General features: G+C 37.2%; 1 protein-coding gene across 4 annotated transcripts in view; it reads right to left on the bottom strand.

Moving 5' to 3' along the window:
- ADGRB3 (adhesion G protein-coupled receptor B3) overlaps positions 1 to 18,555 on the bottom strand; it is a 1,107,867-nt gene that overhangs the window by 46,995 nt on the left and 1,042,317 nt on the right. For all 4 annotated transcript variants that reach the window (XM_089681322.1, XM_089681321.1, XM_089681323.1 and 1 more), the window contains one exon: positions 1,886 to 1,925. In XM_089681322.1, coding sequence (XP_089537448.1) covers positions 1,886 to 1,925 — 40 coding nt within the window. The remainder of the gene's footprint in view (positions 1 to 1,885; positions 1,926 to 18,555) is intronic.

Here is an 18,555-nt window from a genome sequence, read left to right as displayed (position 1 = left end):
ATGACAACTGCTGCTTCCAGTAACCTACTCCTATGTGGTTACCAGTGAATAAACACAATCTCTCCAATGATGGGGCACAGGCAATTATTTTAAAAGAGTGGGAAAGTATAAACACTTCTGTCACATTTTTATTGTTGTCTTGGTCTCTTATAGGGTGATCTCCTTACTATCTTGTTTGATCACCAGGAGAAGTGAGGGAAAGCTTTCCCAACAACTATAAAAAAAAAAGGTTTTGGCTGGAGCTGGACTTTAATACATGTATTCAGAGCATCATGCATTCTTCAATCGTCATTTCCTGATACCTAAGGGGTATTTAATTCTCTGCATTATATTCAGGAAGTAAAATGGTGTTGAATCTGTAAATCGTCTGATTACATCATCCCTAATTAATATATCTACATTGCCAGGTTTAAAGGAAAACTCCAGAGCTGTTAACCTTGATTTAACATATACAATTGTTACACAAGTTATTTTGTAATTTATTTATGTTTCTTTAGCAAGCTGGGCCAGCAATCATTTTCTAAAACAACCTAGTACATTTCATTTAGTTTTTTTCTGCAGACATGGCAGAGTAATTTTTACACCCGTTTTTCTAGAGTCTTTAGCCTTATTGAACTTGAACGTGTCTTGCAGAAATGTATGTATGTAGCACTTTATGTCAAATTTCTAGGAGCTTTTGTGGGATCCCAGGCAATGTCCACATAGTAAACCTATATGAAAGGATATATGCCATTGCTGAACTTTCTTTTTTTCATATATATTATATCCTGGCTGTCGTGCTGATCCACTGACTTCAACACTTTCTAAGTCATGAACTTGCATGAGTATGCAGATCAGGAGTTTTAAATTGACTCTCATTTCAAAAGATGATGGTGTTTCTTGTTACAACACTGGGATTGATTAGGTAATTATAATTCCAACTTAGCAACCAAATTCAAATGCTTGAAGTGTATAAAGCATCATGTATAAGGCATTTGCCATCTACTTTGCATGAATTCTTGCACTGTCTATACAGATGACCCGAACAGGTTGGTTTCTTTTCTCAAAAAACCTAGAGTTTCGCTTTAAAATCACATTTTTTTATTCTCATGGAACCAAAACATATTTTGCTGCAGAGAGAAACATTATCATGTTTAGTAAGAAATGTATGGTGAAGATAAAAAATAAAAACAGCAGCTGATCTGTTATATTTCCTCCCAAATAATCTAAAATGTTTACGACTTGCACAGCATTTTGTTTGAAGTGTAGGGATTATAGGCACAGTTTACTAAGCTATAGTATTTGTTATCTGCCATAATGTTTATTGTTTCAGCAATAGCAGCTGAAAATGACTGTCATATTTCTAAGAGTAGCAATTGTTATGGTAAGTAACACGTGTTATAGCTTGGTGAATTGAGCCAAGCTTCTTGTTTTACAAAAGTGACAGGCCCAGAGGTCTTTGTCTTGGCTATACTGATATCTCATGTAGCTCTGTAAATGCTAATCAATATGCTTACTGCACAGATTTTTTTAGTGACCGTAATGAATAGTAGAATTGCAAAATTTAAAGTCTTACTACAAAGGCAGCTAAATGGATCATTCTAGTGAACTTTTTTTACAATAAAAGCTTTAAAAGTGTGTTTTTATGATTTATGGTTAGAACTAGAATTGCTGATATACACTAGAGCTTGGCTGGCGGTATCACATTCAGTCTCTACAATACAATAATATTTCTGTTGCATGTTTTCACAGTGACAAGCGACATTTTATTTCAATTTTGAAAAATTACTAAGAGTGCTACCCATTTTTTTCAGCAACAGGGAACCTAGCAGTCTCTGTTTGTAATCATAAACTTGTACTATTCTCACAGAGTTGGATCGATTTTTCAGTTGATATATGCTCTTACCTGACCGGCAAGCAATGTCCACATCTTTTTCAAAGTCTGTCTGTTATTGAGAGAAGAAAAGATAAGGTATACATATTAATCACCAGGGTGCTTTATTTATATTGAGTAATTGAAATAAATACATTGCTTATAGAATAACATACATCAACACTGATACAGTATATTGAGGCTGATTTAGTAAAAGAGTTGAGAATGTTCACTAAAAAAGAACGAAGATTCACTTTAACTATCTAAGTTCAATTATCATGAGCAGATTTAATAAATGAGAATACACTTTTCACAGGATTGGATAACTGGAGTGAATTTTCATTCTTTACTTGTGAGAAAAAAATCATCCTCTTTGTTATTGACTGAACATTGTCAACTCCTTGAGTAAACCAACCATATGGTTTGTTGAAGGCTATAAAAAAACATTCATTGTTTTGTAGGTTATGGCCCTTAATATCACTATGCTTTAATGAAATTTAAAGGTTAAGATGTTTATAAACTTAGATTAAACCACTAATATTGTGATAGATTAAAGCAATGTATAACTAGTTGGTTAATATTCAGCCTATAAACAGGCAGATAAAGGACCCTTTGGCTGATCAATATCCAGCTGAAAATCAAAATGGTGACATAGAAAGAATACCTGTAATACCTCGTTTTATTGGGCTGCATTATTAAATTGCAGCTTACCAATTTTCAGATGTAATGGCTGTAAACAATTACATTTTTTGGCTTTTTTTTATTTTCACCTGGCGATCCTACCAGTAAGCATGTTGTTTTTCAACAGAACACGCTGTCCTGACAGGGGTGCTTACAATGATCGGCTTTTATTTATTTATGTAAAACCTTTATCGCAAAAGAAAAGGAAACTGTTTGCTGTAACTGCCTAAAAAGTGTTAGCTGGAGTTTGTCTTCAATGTGTTAGTGGATCTAACTTTCCTAGTGCATCTAACACTACCCTCCCCCAAGACTGACACTGCTGCTGTCCAAAGGTGTCTCCAGTGATCCTTCATTTAGACAGTAGGCACAATACAGGGTGTGTGTTAGTGGCCAGATCACTAAGTAGGTAAAAAAAATAAAAACTGTACAGGCATTGTTCTCCAGTTATTGCCATGGATTTAAAAGGCATGTCAACTGTAGGCCATTTTATTTCCATTGACTTCAATGAAGTAGTGTACATGACAGCTCTGAGGCTGTGTTTGCCCTGCTTTTTGTAGCGTTGCATTTCTTCGGATACAGCATGCGATATTTAGAAGAATTTGAATTGCAGGCTAGGCAGGTCAAGTGAAGCACTTTCTTATCAAATGTATGCCTTCCTTTCAAATGTGTGCGAAAATGTGAGTAGTGATTTGTTTGAATGGAAACAGCTGCATTTAATGCAAACGCCCATATGCTTGAGCCCTTACACTTGCTAATCACTAACATTTATAGGTAAAATTGATCCAGGGAATATCTGATTGCCTCTCAGGGGATCAGGAAGGAATTTTTTTCCCTGCAGGAGCAAATTGGATCATGCTTTGCTGTTTTTTTTGCCTTCCTCTGGATCAACTGTGGGTGTAGGATTATAACTTTTTTTTTTTTGATGGTTGAACTGGATAGACTTTTGTCTTTTTTTTCAGCCAGACTAACTATGTAACTAATGATCTGAAAACTAACATTTCTGCCTTATAAGATAGTATATATAGTCACCAATGTAGCTGATTTCCACAGGTCTACAGGGAGTGGCAGACTACTGTTAAATCCACCAAGATTTCATCACACACCTCATCTCTATTATATAAACATTAGCATTCACACTGTTAGCAACTGTGCACTATAGAAAGCAAGGTAAAGCAGAATTACAATTCTCAGAACATTTCTGACACTGTCTTATCTGACATTTTTCTTTACAAAGTAAGACAAACATTTAAAACCATAGCATGTCACACTGGTCATTATAATTAGCCACCAATGGTGGGTCCTGACCATGGGCTACAGTGTGGGAGAAGTATAAGAATCCTAACAGATTAGTTCATCACTAGTTACAGGCTCATGACCATTTCATTATACAGAGGTATGCACTTTATTCTGTCAAAAAGAATATATTTAGCACACCATTTCCTGCCTCTAACAAATATAATAACAGCTTTTAATAAAACTGAATACCTTGGAACATGACAATATTTATCTGTTGATAAATGCAAAGGTAATGGCAAGCGGGAGGTATTAAGCATGCAATAGCATAGAACCCCAACTGTGACATATAAGATGAATATTAGTAATCAAGTCAGCCCACCGTACAGAAAATACTTATTAAATCTCTCAGCTACTAGCCACGGTACTTTATCTATCTGACTTTAATCACACTGCAAATAAAGCCTGCATTTATATTCCACTAGTAGCCATTGTGCAGGCTCATGTGTTAGTTATAAATTGTGTTGTCTTATTTTTTAATAATTTTGGAGTTCAAAGAATTCCACAAGCACTTCTCAAGAACTATATTTATTGACAGGAGAACACAAATATATGGTACATAGGAATGAAATATTAAAGCTCTTGTAGTACAATAAGACTCTTGTGGCTTTCAGATGTAAATTTCAAGTCTACCACTGGAGGTTGCACTGAGCAGCAGAGAATGAAAATATTCCTGTGCTTGCCGCATTAAAGCATGTACTGTATCTGTGAAGTAGCAATGTCGCTTCTGCATGCTGGCTTTTATGTTTGAGATAGATAATTCAATTCAGAGTAATCCCTACCGCAGCAAGGGGCACAATGCTTTAAACTTAGTATTAAAATGCCTGTACACATTTTACAAAGCCAAATAACTATATATCAGATTTTTTCAATAAAATGCACTATTTTATGTATTCTCTAACATATGAGCTCATCACTGAGAAATAAGTATGAATACTTATCATCACAAACATTGATAATTGATATTTATAGTGATCATCATAGTACAGAAGCACAGTACAGCAGCTTTGCATACTATGAAAAACAAACAGAAAAAAGCAATCTACCTATATTCTGAACATAGGGTAACCGTATTCTAGTCTGTGAACTCTAATTGATAGATACGGTCACCCTACAAACTAACAGCAAAGTAGTGACCTCACAGTGAGCCACATTTAACCATTCCCTCCATTTACTGCATGTTTAATACACATTAAAGCATTTTACAACACATATCATTTACAGTATACTAGATCTAAAGTCATTACAGTAACATACAGTATTACAAGTGGTTTACTATGTGGACACCAGGTTTTGAGCACAGTTGTATGATAATCATCAGTGCATTAGCATGTATAATTCATTGTATTTTTTATTTTTTGCTCACACCTTTTTCTCCTACTTTTTCATCATATCTCTGACATAACATGACAGCTGCAAGGAAGGATGGAAGAGGTTTTCTATGCAGCTCTGCTGTAGGATAAATTACATGACTGCTTCATAGCTTTTGCAAACTTATTAAGTGCACAACAAACTAACAGGACATATGCCAAATCGTTCACATTAGAGAACAGATAAAAGGTAGAGTAGCACGTTCAGGATTTATGTGCATGATAGCCGAGTGTGAGTGTCAGGAACCTTGTGCAGCAAGTGCTTATTTCCGTGCAGCTCGTGCACATTCCCATACACATTTGCAGGGACATAGATGCTCAACAAGATGCAAAGACAAGAATGCATGTGCACTTGATCACGTATGGGCCTCTGAGCAAACCTGTGTCCTGTATTTCTGAACTTGCTGATCTTGCTACTGACCCAGCTATGTCTGAAACTTCTCTTATTCCTGTACTTCCCTCATCTGTTATGCCTGTTGCTCATCTGCCTCCTAACTTTTTACCTCGCTGCCAGTATGTTGCCAACCCTTGCCTGTCTCCAACCTGGTACCTGGTTGTTATCCTAGCTGCCTGGCTGCTTTGGAACCCACCTGGTGACCTGACTCCATACTTCTACCTGGTTCATCTCTGTTTTCCATGCTCAAGTTCACTGTTCCAGGTTCCTGGCACCTGTGCCCTTCCACTGCCCTAATAGTCCCTATTCTCACTACCAGGGATGATTAGACAGGAATTGTACAAGAGGCCACCCTTGTCATCTCAGGATCCACAATCAGGTACATGAGAATGTGTTTATGGTACAGTCGTATGTTGTATCTGTGGAGTGAGTTAGAAGGTGCTGAGAGTCGACTGAATAAGTGAATAGGATGTGACTTCTTAAAAGGGCACCATGGCTAAACTGATGGGGCAGTACATACTCTAGAAACTTTATTCTTAGAGGCTGATTTACCAAAAGGCAAATAGACTGTTCACTTTGCAATTGCATTCAATTTTCAAGGGAATATTCCCTTAGTTTAGCGAGTTAGGTGCAGTTCTGCTTACTTCTATCATCCAATTATGTGAAGAACCTTACATATGGTTTGTTACTCAAAGTGAATTTTCACCATGTTAACTAAGCTAAGGGAAATTTACCTTGCAAAGTGAATAGCCTTTTTGCCTTTAGTAAATCAATCTTTTAAAGTGCAGATGCTCAGATAAGAATGTAGGGGATACATGAAGGCCGGAAGGAGTGTGTGTGTGGATTAGTTTCTGATCAAGAATTCATTCTCACATCTATTAAAAACAGAGTTGTTTTGGCAGTGGTAACTATAATAACATTCAGTAGTACAGACAGCACTCAGATATAGCTAAGATTGTGATGGTGGTACAGAAATAAGTAGGTTTGGGTAGCACTAAAATATATTATGTTTGCACTGAGTTAAAGTATAACTAAAGGCAAACTTTTTTTTAATGTTTTAGATGAAGTAGAGATTAATTAGAAAACCTGTAATTTTTTATTGATGTCTGTGTCACTGTTAGGGAGATTCATCCTCTCTATTTGTCCTGTTTACCATTATCAGTGAAAGTGAAAATAAAGAAAATAAAAGAAACCCCAAATGTTGTGTTATCCCTAGAAAAGTAATAAAGAGGGATAACATTTCCAATGGGGAAGGACACTTGTTCTGGAGACCTGGGGGTCCCTAAGGAATTTCATTAATTTGAAGGGATTTTCTTGTTTTGGATATGAGACAGGAAGAGAAGGTATATCCCCCAGTGGGACACAGAAGGCAGAAAATAAACCAACATGGGTTATAACCCTGCCTTACTCTATCCAAAATGAAAAATATATATAGTTCTACTTTAAACATATTACCATGTCAACTGTCTGTCTGACTATCTCTCTGTCTAAAGTAATACAGAGGTCTGCTAATTGGTCTCTAGTTATCACTTTTATTTAAATTGTTTCATTTTGTATGTCATATTCCAGCCCTCTTCTCTTCCATTCTGTTTTAGTAGTCTTAATTGTATTGAATTTTAGTCCATGATATTACATCTATTCTTAATTTTTAAATCACATTGACAAAAACAATCAACCAAAGACAATTAATTTGCTTCCTGTATTAACAAAGCACTTGATGCTATATTCAAGTGAAATCCAACCATTCCTTTTGCAGAAAGCAAAGGCACTCCAATTTATTTCAATTCTTTATTATGTGAATAATTTTTTCCTTGTTATTTTGTTCCTGAGTTTGGATAATAGGTTTTTGCCTCCTAATGAAGTGTGTGACACTTATTCCCAGAACTGCATAGACTGTAAGTGACATTTAATAAACCAGCGTTACAGTGACATTTTATAATTACTCTAATATACTGCTCTCAAGAAGTTGTGTAGTGAATCATTTTCAGCAAAAAAAATATAATTTGCATAGCTCATCAAGTATATGGAAGGTGCTGTGTTTACAAGCGATAAGGGCTTTTTAGTATTCACTGCTATCTTAGGCTTTCACTACACAGATTACTCATTTTAAGTAGGTTAATGAGATACCCAAAATTGGAAATCCCCTATTGGAGCCATTCTCTGTAGTAACATGGAGGTATCCCCGCCTTCTATAGTCTCTGCAAAAAAGAGCAGGGCTGTATTTTCCCAGTTATTTATAATGACTTAAAGCAGCCCTCCAGCCAAGTTGAAAATTAGCAGTCAGTATCAGTATCATTCAATCCACTTCCACTGAGTCCAGGTCATTTGTGAACCCACCTCACCCTGTTAGTGGACAGTAAAAGAAGCAGCACAAGTGAGCTCTTCCTTAATTTACCCTGCTTTCTATCCCTATCAATGTGCTTCTTTTCAGTACATGAACTGATTGGCTCCTTGTGCTGACTTTTCCTCTCATACCGCAGCCCTCTTGTACAGGATCTGTAAAAGGCTGATAAAATTCACGTAACAACACATCTTGCATTGAAAAGTACATTTAATGATGTATTATGATTACAGTGCTGCATAAATTTGTGTCCCTTACATTTGCCTAGAAGTCAGCTTTAATAACAACAAATCTCAAAAGAGAAATATATAATGTTATGGTCACATTTTAACACCAGATTTTGCCAGCAGCCAGTGATTATATGTGATGTAATTGCAGTTCTCAGTCCTTAGGAAATCAAGGATCCCTGGAATACTCTATTAGTAAACAAAGAAAGTCTGAACAAATTAGGATTTTTATTTCTCCTGAGCATGCCTTTAACATTTCCATTGTAATACTGCAACCCCAGCTGTGACCAATGATTGGGATTTAGAGATGTTTGAGAAATATACATTAGAAATGTTTACATTTTTTTCTTCTCTCATATGAATATCTAATACTTTTAGAAATAACAGGATGTATAACAAATAACAATAAATCAGTAGTCAATTTTCCTTCTCATGACTGTTGAAAGCATATAAAAGGTGAAATCCTATTTGTTGATATGGGTTATTGTGCTTTGCATGTTATCATTGAATACCAATATATTTAATAACCCAAGGGCTATAAGGAAATTAATCATAGGAAGAGAGTTGGAACTGAAAAACTGGTTTACACTTTCAACTAAAACAAGAAAAGTGATGCTCTATGAATTCCACCTCATTTTCCAGTTTTGAAGGCTTTTTACACATTTAATCAGTTTATTATCTCAGGGGGTGCAAATTATTGGGTTAATTTATGCAAAAGGAAAGCCAGTGTTAAACAGAAGCCCCAGCGAGGGGGGTGGAGCCAGCAGCAGAGAAGATGGCCACGGTCTGAGAGAGCTCCAGTGACACCGCCACAGAGAGCCTTACAGCTACAGGGAGTGCGTCCTGACAGCCCTCTCATGCAGCACCCAATCCGCTCTCACCCTGAGAACACCATGGGGAAGCTGAAGACAGGGGAGGGTCCGGGAGTCCAGGATGTCTTCCCCTCTGCCAGCGCTTCTCCTAGGCAAGATGGCGCCAGCAAGTCTCCAGCATCTGGGCATAGCGGCTCACCTTGTGGACAGCATGGAGAAGGAAAACAGCGGTCAGAACAAGTTAATGCTAGTACCTTTGCTCACAGCACACCCTGCTTCAGCTCACAGTATAGCGCAGATAGCCACATGGATGAAGACTGTACTTCACAGTATGATACGAGGGAATTAGTGGATATATGGATACCACTTTGAAAGAAATGTTAGTCTCTCTGAGAGGCACCATACATGATGACTTTGGTCTCATGAGAGGACATGATGTCTTTTATCTCTAAAGTTAAAAACATGGCTGAGCTGGGGGACAGAGTGCATCATGTGGAGAACAACATGGGGGAGTTCACTTCAGCACATAATGAATTAGTGGATGTACATAACACACAAGAAGATGAGATAAATCGGCTTAAGACAAAAATTGCTGATTTGGAGGACAGATCATACAAGAACAATATAAAATTCAGAGCGATGCCTGAAACAGTTCTTCCTGCTCATCTTCACCAGTGTGTGCACAATTTAATATCTACTCTACTTACCTTGGTACTGGAAAGAGGGCTTGTTGTAGACAGGGCTCATCGGCTTCCACATCCACCCTATCTGCCAGACAATATCCCAAGGGATGTCATTGCAAAAATCCACTTTTTCCATGTGAAAGAGGATCTTATGTTATTTACTAGATGCAGCTCACCTTTAGCTGATCCTTATTCAAGCATTGCTGTCTTCACTGATTTATCTCAGCACACCATACAGCTAATTCCCACTACAAAGCTACTACTTAACCATAGCTTAACCTATCAGTGGAGATATCCAGCAAAATTAATCATCACTAAAGATGGTTCATCTCCCACTGTGACTTCTGTGGATGATGGACTTTGCCTAGCCAAGAAATGGGGCCTCTTGCCTACCTCTGATGGATCTCCAAAATGCCTAGTGGCCGACTGTCCCCAGATTGGGAAACAGTAGCGGGCTGAATACAATACAAAGCATTGTTATTACCTATACTCCCTGAGAAACATTTTTCGTAATCTCTAGAATCTCTATTTTGTGATGGTTATACTCCTATGCTTAAATACCCCCAACCGTTGAGCACATGCTGCCCAGTGTGAATTCTCACAATGATCTTATTTCCTGTTACCTTTAATTGTTAAGGTTTTAATTTTTTTTTTTTTTGTGCACCAAGTCTACAACTCTCTGTGAGTTATACTACAATGTTGATTCTCCATGATATTGACCTTTGGGAATTGCTACCATGTTTAGGGCTCTCCTCTAAACCCTTTAGTTGGAACACAATGGGTACTCCCCAATCATGTGCTCTTGTGATTTCACTGCTACTTATCATCTACCACACGATCACCATGGTTCTTAAAAATATCTCTTTTAATGCACATGGCTTGAATAGCCCATACAAGCGCAGAGTGATGTGGCTGGAAGCTTTGCAATTAAAAGCTGATGTCTTATGCATTCAGGAAACACACTTCCAATACTTGAAGTCACATAAGTGCACAAACAAGTCCTTTCCTCATATATTCTCTGCCAGTACTCTGGAGGGGTCCTCATAGCGATAACAAATTTAGTTTCCTTTAAGCTTCTTGACTCACTAGAAGATTCTCAAGGCCGATAACTAATACTTTTTTGTGAAATTTCCGAATACTGGCCAACAAAAGTTTCTCTGCAAGTTACTTAAAAAGGTTTAACTCTATAATTGATCCTGCTATGGATACCACTGCCATTAATGCCCATTTAAAAGTCTCTATTCAATTTTTAATTCATGATGTCGGACTTTATGATGCTTGGTGAGGCCTTAATCCAACAGAGAAGGATTTTACATACTTCTCTGTAGCACACAAGTCTTATTCCAGAATTGATATTAGCTTTGTTGATTTATCTCTGTTACATAAGGTAACACATACGGCTATCCACTCGGCTATCCATAACATTGTCAGACCACGCATCCATTTCAATTATGCTGCAAGAAAATCACAATGTTAACCATTCCACCATGTGGATAATAACACTTACCACTTGTCTCTAAGACCAACTCAAGAAAATCACAATGTTAACCATTCCACCATGTGGATAATAACACTTATCACTTGTCTCTAAGACCAACTCAAGAAAGGCTACAGTCTCAACTACAACTACTTCTTCCTACTAAATCCTAGTTCGGACATTAATGTGCCCATAAGGCGTTTAACAGAGGTCTCTTCATCCAATTGTCATCAAGAGAGCAGAAATGGAGGACACGAGCTGTTAATACATTGATATCTCAAATTGAAACTCTGGAAGTACAGAGCAAATTATCTCCTACCCCTAAACTTACAGATAAGCTCTTAGACTGCTTTTAATGGCAGACCATGAAAAATCTTTACAGAAACTTAAAGCTAAATATTATTCTCAAAGTAAAAGGACTAGTAAGCTTCTGGACAATACATTGAGAGACAGACAGGTGATATCCTGATTATCCTCTCTCACTGATCCAGAAATTAATAATATGGCTTATCATCCAATGGATATTGCTAATGCATTTAAAAAATATTCTTCACTTAATTTAAAAAAATGACCTTACTATGCCCCAACCAACAGAGTCTGCAATTCTAGCTTTCCTTTACTCTGTACAACTCCCAACAATAGACCCTGTAGTTTTGTCTAAACTAAGCAAACCTATTACCTCTCATGAGATTAGAAAGGTTATTCAATCACTAGCTAATACAAAACCCCAGGAATGGATGGCTTTTTGGCTGAATATTACAAGAAGTTTGGAGATATCCTAATACTTCACTTAACTACAATGTATAATACTGCGTCTTACAGTTTTTTCCATCTGAAATGTTACAGGCTGTAGTCATAATCCTGCCTAAGCCAGGAAAGGAGGTGGATCATCCAAAAAATTTCAGAACCATATTTTTAAAAAAACACCGATCTGAAAATCTACGCAGAGATCATAGTCAATAGATTAGCTGATGTTACCCCTTCACTTATTAATCCTGATCAGGTGAGCTTTATAAAAGGCAGACAAGCACCAGACAGAACAAGAAGAATGTTTAATCTTCTCAAACTAGAAAACTGCAAGACACCCACAATTTTTTTTAACTCTAGAAAAAGCATTTAACAGGGTACAGAGGTTTTCTACAGGAAGTTTTACATACCGTATTTTCCGGCGTATAAGACGACATTTTAACCCCTGGAAATCGTCTACAAAGTCGGGGGTCGTCTTATACGCCGGGTGCTGTGCTGAAACCTTACCGTACTTCCGGGTTGACGCTACTGCGCATGTCTTCGGCAGCAGTAGACGATCGCGGATCACCGTAGCTCGCAGAACTGCATGAGACGTCGGATGCGGCAGTGCTCGATTGAGCTTGACTGAAACTGTGATATGCAGAGAAGGGATACACAGTGATTCTGCGCATGTCACAGTTTCAGTCACGATCAATCGAGCACTGAACGGCTGCATCCGACGTCTCATGCAGTTCTGAGAGGAATGGTGATCAGTGATCGTCTACTGCTGCCCTAGACATGTGCAGAAGTGTCAGCTCGGAAGTACCGGTATGGTACTGCTGCATCCGACCTTGTCCCCTTAACTGCTATGAGATACGGTAATTATTAATATTATAATGTCTGTGGCAGTTCTGTGCAATTTATGGTATCTTGGAGACAGGCAGGGCTGGGCAGGCAGGGAGAGCTGACCCACCCAATCCAAGCAGGCTTTGTATGCAGTGTGCACAGTGTGCACAGAAAATACTGGTACATTGCTTGCCGTGATTGGTTGGAAGAGGGGGGTAGTCTTATACGGCGAGTATAGCCCAAACCCTATATTTTAACAGGAAAAGTAGGGGGGTCGTCTTATACGCCCAGTCGTCTTATACGCCGGAAAATACGGTAAATGCAGCCTTTTGGGCTTTTTAAATTCTGCTATATTAGCACTATATACATCACCCTCAGCCCAGGTGTATACTTCTAATATTTTATTAGACCCTTTCCAAATTAGAAATAGGACCTGACAAGGGTGCCCACTATCCCCTATCATAATTACATTAATAATTGAACCCTTAGCAGCTGCTATCAGATCCAATTAATAAAAATCAGGTATTCCTGTTGCAAAAAACATTCATAAAATAGATATTTTTGCCGATGATGTGATTTTGGCATTGACCCATCTGGCTTTTTCATTATCTACTGTACAGAATGAAATTGATAGGTTCAGTGCTGTCTCATACTATAAAATCAATGTTACTAAATCTTTTGCCCTTCCAGTTGGAATACCTAGAGCTATGTTAACTTTGCTAGAGTCAACCTATCCATATACCTGGGAACCTTGTTTTCTATATTATTTAGGTATTACCTTGAGTTCACCCACATATGAAGCTAATTTTCCTATGCTATTAGCAATTATCAAATGTGACATGACCCTTATAGGATCCTCTGAAATTTTCTGGATAGGCAAGAGAGAGACTTTCAAGATGCTAATGTTTCCTAAAATACTGTATTTTTTTAGAACTATTCCTATCTCTATACCGTTATCATTCATTAGCCATTAAAACATAGCTCTGAAGCATTTTATTTGGCAAGGAAAACCAGCAAGAATCCCATTTTGCCACTTTAATATAACACAAACCGATGGGAGGGGTGGGCCTTCCTAGTGTTACAAACTTATCATAAAGCAGCTTTAAAGTAGTTCTAAAGGCTCAAAGTTTCTTACTTTCATGCATTCTATGCATTAAGGTAAAAAACCTTCTATGTGCAGCATCCCCCCCAGCTCCCCTAATACTCACCTAAGCCCCCTCTCGATCCAGCAATGTGTACTGGAGTCTCAGCTATCCCGGGACTCCCTCTCCTCATTGGCTGAGACAGAATCAGGAGCCATTGGTCCCCACTGCTGTCAATCACAGCCAGTGAGCCAATGAGAAGAGAGAGGGGGAATGGACACAGGGAGCAAGCTAGTTGCTGTGGGGGCAAATACTTCCTTTCTCAAACATTCTGAGTAAGGAGGAATCTCCTGGTTCAATAACTATTCTGAACACCCCAAAGACAACGCTAAATCAGCAACTATACTAGCCTGGGAGCAGAATTGGGTAAACAATTCCCTTTAGATGTTTGGCATTCTCCAGTTCAGTATACCTTCACTTTATCCCACTGCACAGTTTATTGGGATAATGCTCTAAAAATTTTACATATGTAATAAACTATCCACGATATACCCAGATCATTCCCCACTTTGTTGGAAACATTGCAGGTTCACAGGTAACTTGTTCCATATACTTTGGAGCTGTAACTGCATTAGAAGCTTATGGGACACAATTATTTCTTTAATCTCTAGAATAACAGGAATTTTGTCAAGACCCTCCCCAATTGGCTTTATTACATTTATCTATAGATAAATATCCACACCAATTTAGAACAATAGTATCACATATCCTTATAGTTTCTTGTTTGGTTAAAACAAAAAAAATGAAAATTTCCTCAGCACCAACAATTTCTGAAGTGATCCATAGGGTTAATACCCATGCCTGTAATAATACTCAACTTACCTCTTTTGAAAACAAATCGTCAGCATGGTCCCTAAAGTATTTGTGACCTATGTTTAGATATATTTGATGACAGATAAACTCATGGTGCACTTTAAGTTTTATGCTTTATTTTCTGTTGTTTTGTTTTTGTTTACAGCAATCCTTCTCTTTATGTTATTATGTTTGTCAAGGTCATGCACTATATCTTTACTTACACCACATGTAGTGACGGAATCTAAGAATTACTTTTTCAATATGTGTGCCTATCGTTGAAAAAAAGTATGATGTAGCACTATGTCTTGGCCATCACTATGTAAGTTAGTATAATGCCTTTTTAATGTTTCTCTCTGGCATTTATGTGCCTTGTCATGTCTTTGAAAACTTTCAATAAAAACTATTGAAATATAAATAGTAGCCCCAGCAACCAATTAGATTCAGTCAATCGTTAGCTAATTCATTATTTAAAAATCTTCACTATAAAAAAACCAGCTGTATTGTGTTCTGTTGCTCCTCCATATGTCTGCCAGTTTTATGCATTTTTACAAATTCTCTTTTGTCAGCCTGGTCAAGAGAGACTAAAGGTGAATTCAATAAAATATACAAAGTGTTAAAGCAGTCTCAGCAGACCCTTAATGCTTTGCAAACTGCTGATTTACAGCAAAAAGGCAAAAGGGCATACCTGTTGCAGATAGAAAGAGCCTTTAACCTTTTAGCTCTAATTAATGACATCTTAAAGTTAGCCTGTCACAGCCCTGGGCCATTTAAGCTAATATATACTGAAACATTTATAAGAAACAAAACACATAAGCAGAGCTTACGTTCAGTAAAAACAGAATTCAAATGATCAATAGATACAGAGATACATCCATCTGAATTATGTAAATTAACTTGCAAAGCTTGTCTTTTCTTGTAAAAGTCAAGCTTGATCCAACCCCTTCCCTTCCCCTGAGCCACCCTATAGGTCAGTAAGGTTGGCCATGACAATAAAGAATTAACTGGAGGGATACAGCCAACCAATACATTTGTAGAATAAGTAGGAAAAGTCATGATTTGCATAGAATGTCATTACTCTGATATGCAGTTTTCACTGTGGGTTACCTCTGCTTATACATTTTTTCCATCATATACTCAGCTGGAATTTTCCAGGCTGGTGACATGTTTGTTTTAAGCTGTCAGTGCTTAGCAAATAAACCTATTCACAACAGGTGTGCTCAGTTATAGAAGTCAGTTCTTACTGATTACTAGCATTTGCAAACTGGAGTCTTTCACTTTCACTTCACATCTGCATGTACATATAGCCTACGCATAATACAAATGTACAATTTTAGGACTTTTATTGTTTTATTGTTAAACTGATCCAAATGTTATTTTTTACTGTCTTCTATTTATGTTCAGTAATTGGTGCCTGCAAAGCGTTCTCTCCACAGAGTGGTAATTTAAGGTATGGGCTGAGAAGGGATTCCAGGAAAACTACATGAATCTACATGTACTACCCTACATGTTCTGTAAACCTAATCAGACAAGGGGATGCACCAGCAGCTGCACTGTACTAACTTACGGGTACTGCTGCAAACTCCAATGCTTGTATGATATACTGTACAGTATGTATAAGGTAATAGACTCCTTGCTTGAAAAACAGCCAGATAAGGCTCAAAATATGTCCATGCTTTATTGCTAGAGTTTTATGCTATGATTTCCATCATCCTATATGCATAGAAGAGTTTTTGTTTTCTTAGAAACTTTGCAGGAAGACCTCAAATACAAAGGTTTGGAATTCATAAATAATAATTACACTTCACAATATAATTGAACATAATAAATATTAACATTTAATGGATTGACAGTAGATCAATTTTAATCTAAATAAGCTCTTTGGTTATGTATACATTACACTACATGACTCTCTTATTTCTCACCTAATTCTTATCCTAATTATGTACATGTTTTGCCTTTTCTCTAATAAATACTGGGCAAAGCACATACACACAAGCCAAAATTAATTATGAACAGATAATATTGTATCTTCCACATGGTGATTAAATATATTGAAAATGCACCACAGGCAAAGCATGTTCACAATACTTGTATTAATGTGTTCTATTTAAAAATAAAATCTGTAACCCTAATGTTATAGTTCTTTGCAGCTTAATCCATACTCTATTTGTATTCATTATATTGTTATTAATAGTTACCCTCAGTAGTGTATTAGTTTACTGTGGCCATCTAAACACAAGCATATTGGGAAAATTAGGGAATTGCCCATAGGAACCAGTTGATTGCAACTTTGTTTTTGTTTTGTTTTTGTAGGCAAATACTTATATTTCCCCTTTGCTCTAGTATTTATATATGTGTTAATTAGTATTTTCAGCACTCTTTATTTTTGTTGTTACCTTTTTTACCTTCTAGGGTTTTATTTAAAACCCTGGTTAAATGCTTAGTATACATACAGTTGTAATTTTTGTCATCAGTGCATATTATATTATTATAGTAAATACAACTATATTAATTTTCTTGAATAAGTGATCTGACCTCCGATCGGGTTCAGTTTTTCAGGCGGATCCAATTGAACCATCCATAGACCTCTATGAACTGACGGGTGTCAGCGGACAAGTGTCTGCTGACACCCACCAGCATCCGCTCCGATCCTGTACGCCAAAAACAGATAGATGGGGATCCGTTCCCTATCTGTCTGGTGAATCAGATCGGATGGCAGTTGGATGGAAATGGAGAGGCAGTCCATTTACATCCAACTACCCCATAGAAAACAGCGGGCAGTGTCTATGTCCACTCTGCAGCAGGGGGTTCAGCAGAGAGATCCCCTGCTGAGCAGGCTGATCTGCTGACAGGTCTGCCCCATCTGAAAGAGGCCTTAATGAAAAAGTTCTGAGTGTGGAAAAACAACCTCTTTTTCCAGTAGGGTGAACAGTTAACCTAATTCTTGAAGGTGAAATATAGCAGGGAATTCCGTATGTAAATTATACCCCCCCCCCCACTTAATTTACAGGAGAAGGATCTAGCATGTGACAATAAAGAGAAAACAGTTAGGAAGAGGTCCAAAAGACAAGGTTCACCAGTTCATCAGGGCATACCAAAACCTAATTTTCCCACCCCAACAACACACACACACGTACACACACAAACTTCTGTACCTCCTCCTGGGTATCAGAGAGTTAAAGAAGGCTGAATGATACCAATTTTTAGGAGAGGTTGATTCCTCTTTAAACTTTGACCTGAAGCTAATGTGTAGATGGGTTGTTCAATATGACTTCCTCCTACTAGCCTTACCAGTTGGAATATCTGGTGGGTTATGTTGGAATTACTGTAGAGGGGTTCAAATTTTTTGTTTAAAAAGCAGTGTGCATTTTTTACAATCCCCAATTTTTGTTTTGCTAGCAACAGGTTTAGACTACAATTCAAAATATTCACTGCATAAAAAAATAATGTGCATCTGTGGCAACAATCATTTTAGAGTACATTCAAGGCAAAATATGACAGATATTAGCCTTGTAAACTGGCCTTATTATAATCATAAAGTTTACATAAACAAAATTAATTTCATTTAAATTTTTCCACACAGGTACATTTTATGGTGAAGTGTAAAACAAAAAGAAAATTACAGTAAAATGGGGTTCTGAGGGCCTGAAATTGATAATGAAGGCTGTTCACTTTTTTTTCACAGTTCATTCTTTTTCCTTTGTCTTTGTTCTTGTTTTCCTTATTGCATTTCAAATAAATAAAAACGTTATTTTGATCAAATAGAAGAAAGTTGCAGCAAATATATTGATTCACTGAAATAAGGACAAGTGCCTCTAGCAAAGAAACTAATTTGGAACAAACTTGTAAAAAAGAGACATAAAGTGTCAGCAATTTTCGATTCAAATTGTCACAAACACATTGTTTTAGCCTGACA

The sequence above is a fragment of the Staurois parvus genome, unplaced genomic scaffold (genome assembly GCF_062004578.1).
Source record: "Staurois parvus isolate SC_StPar_1 unplaced genomic scaffold, SC_StPar_1.0 ptg000264l, whole genome shotgun sequence".
Classification (NCBI taxonomy): domain Eukaryota; kingdom Metazoa; phylum Chordata; class Amphibia; order Anura; family Ranidae; genus Staurois; species Staurois parvus.
Note: the sequence above shows the minus strand (reverse complement) of the source record. Positions and strands in the feature narration are given on the sequence as shown.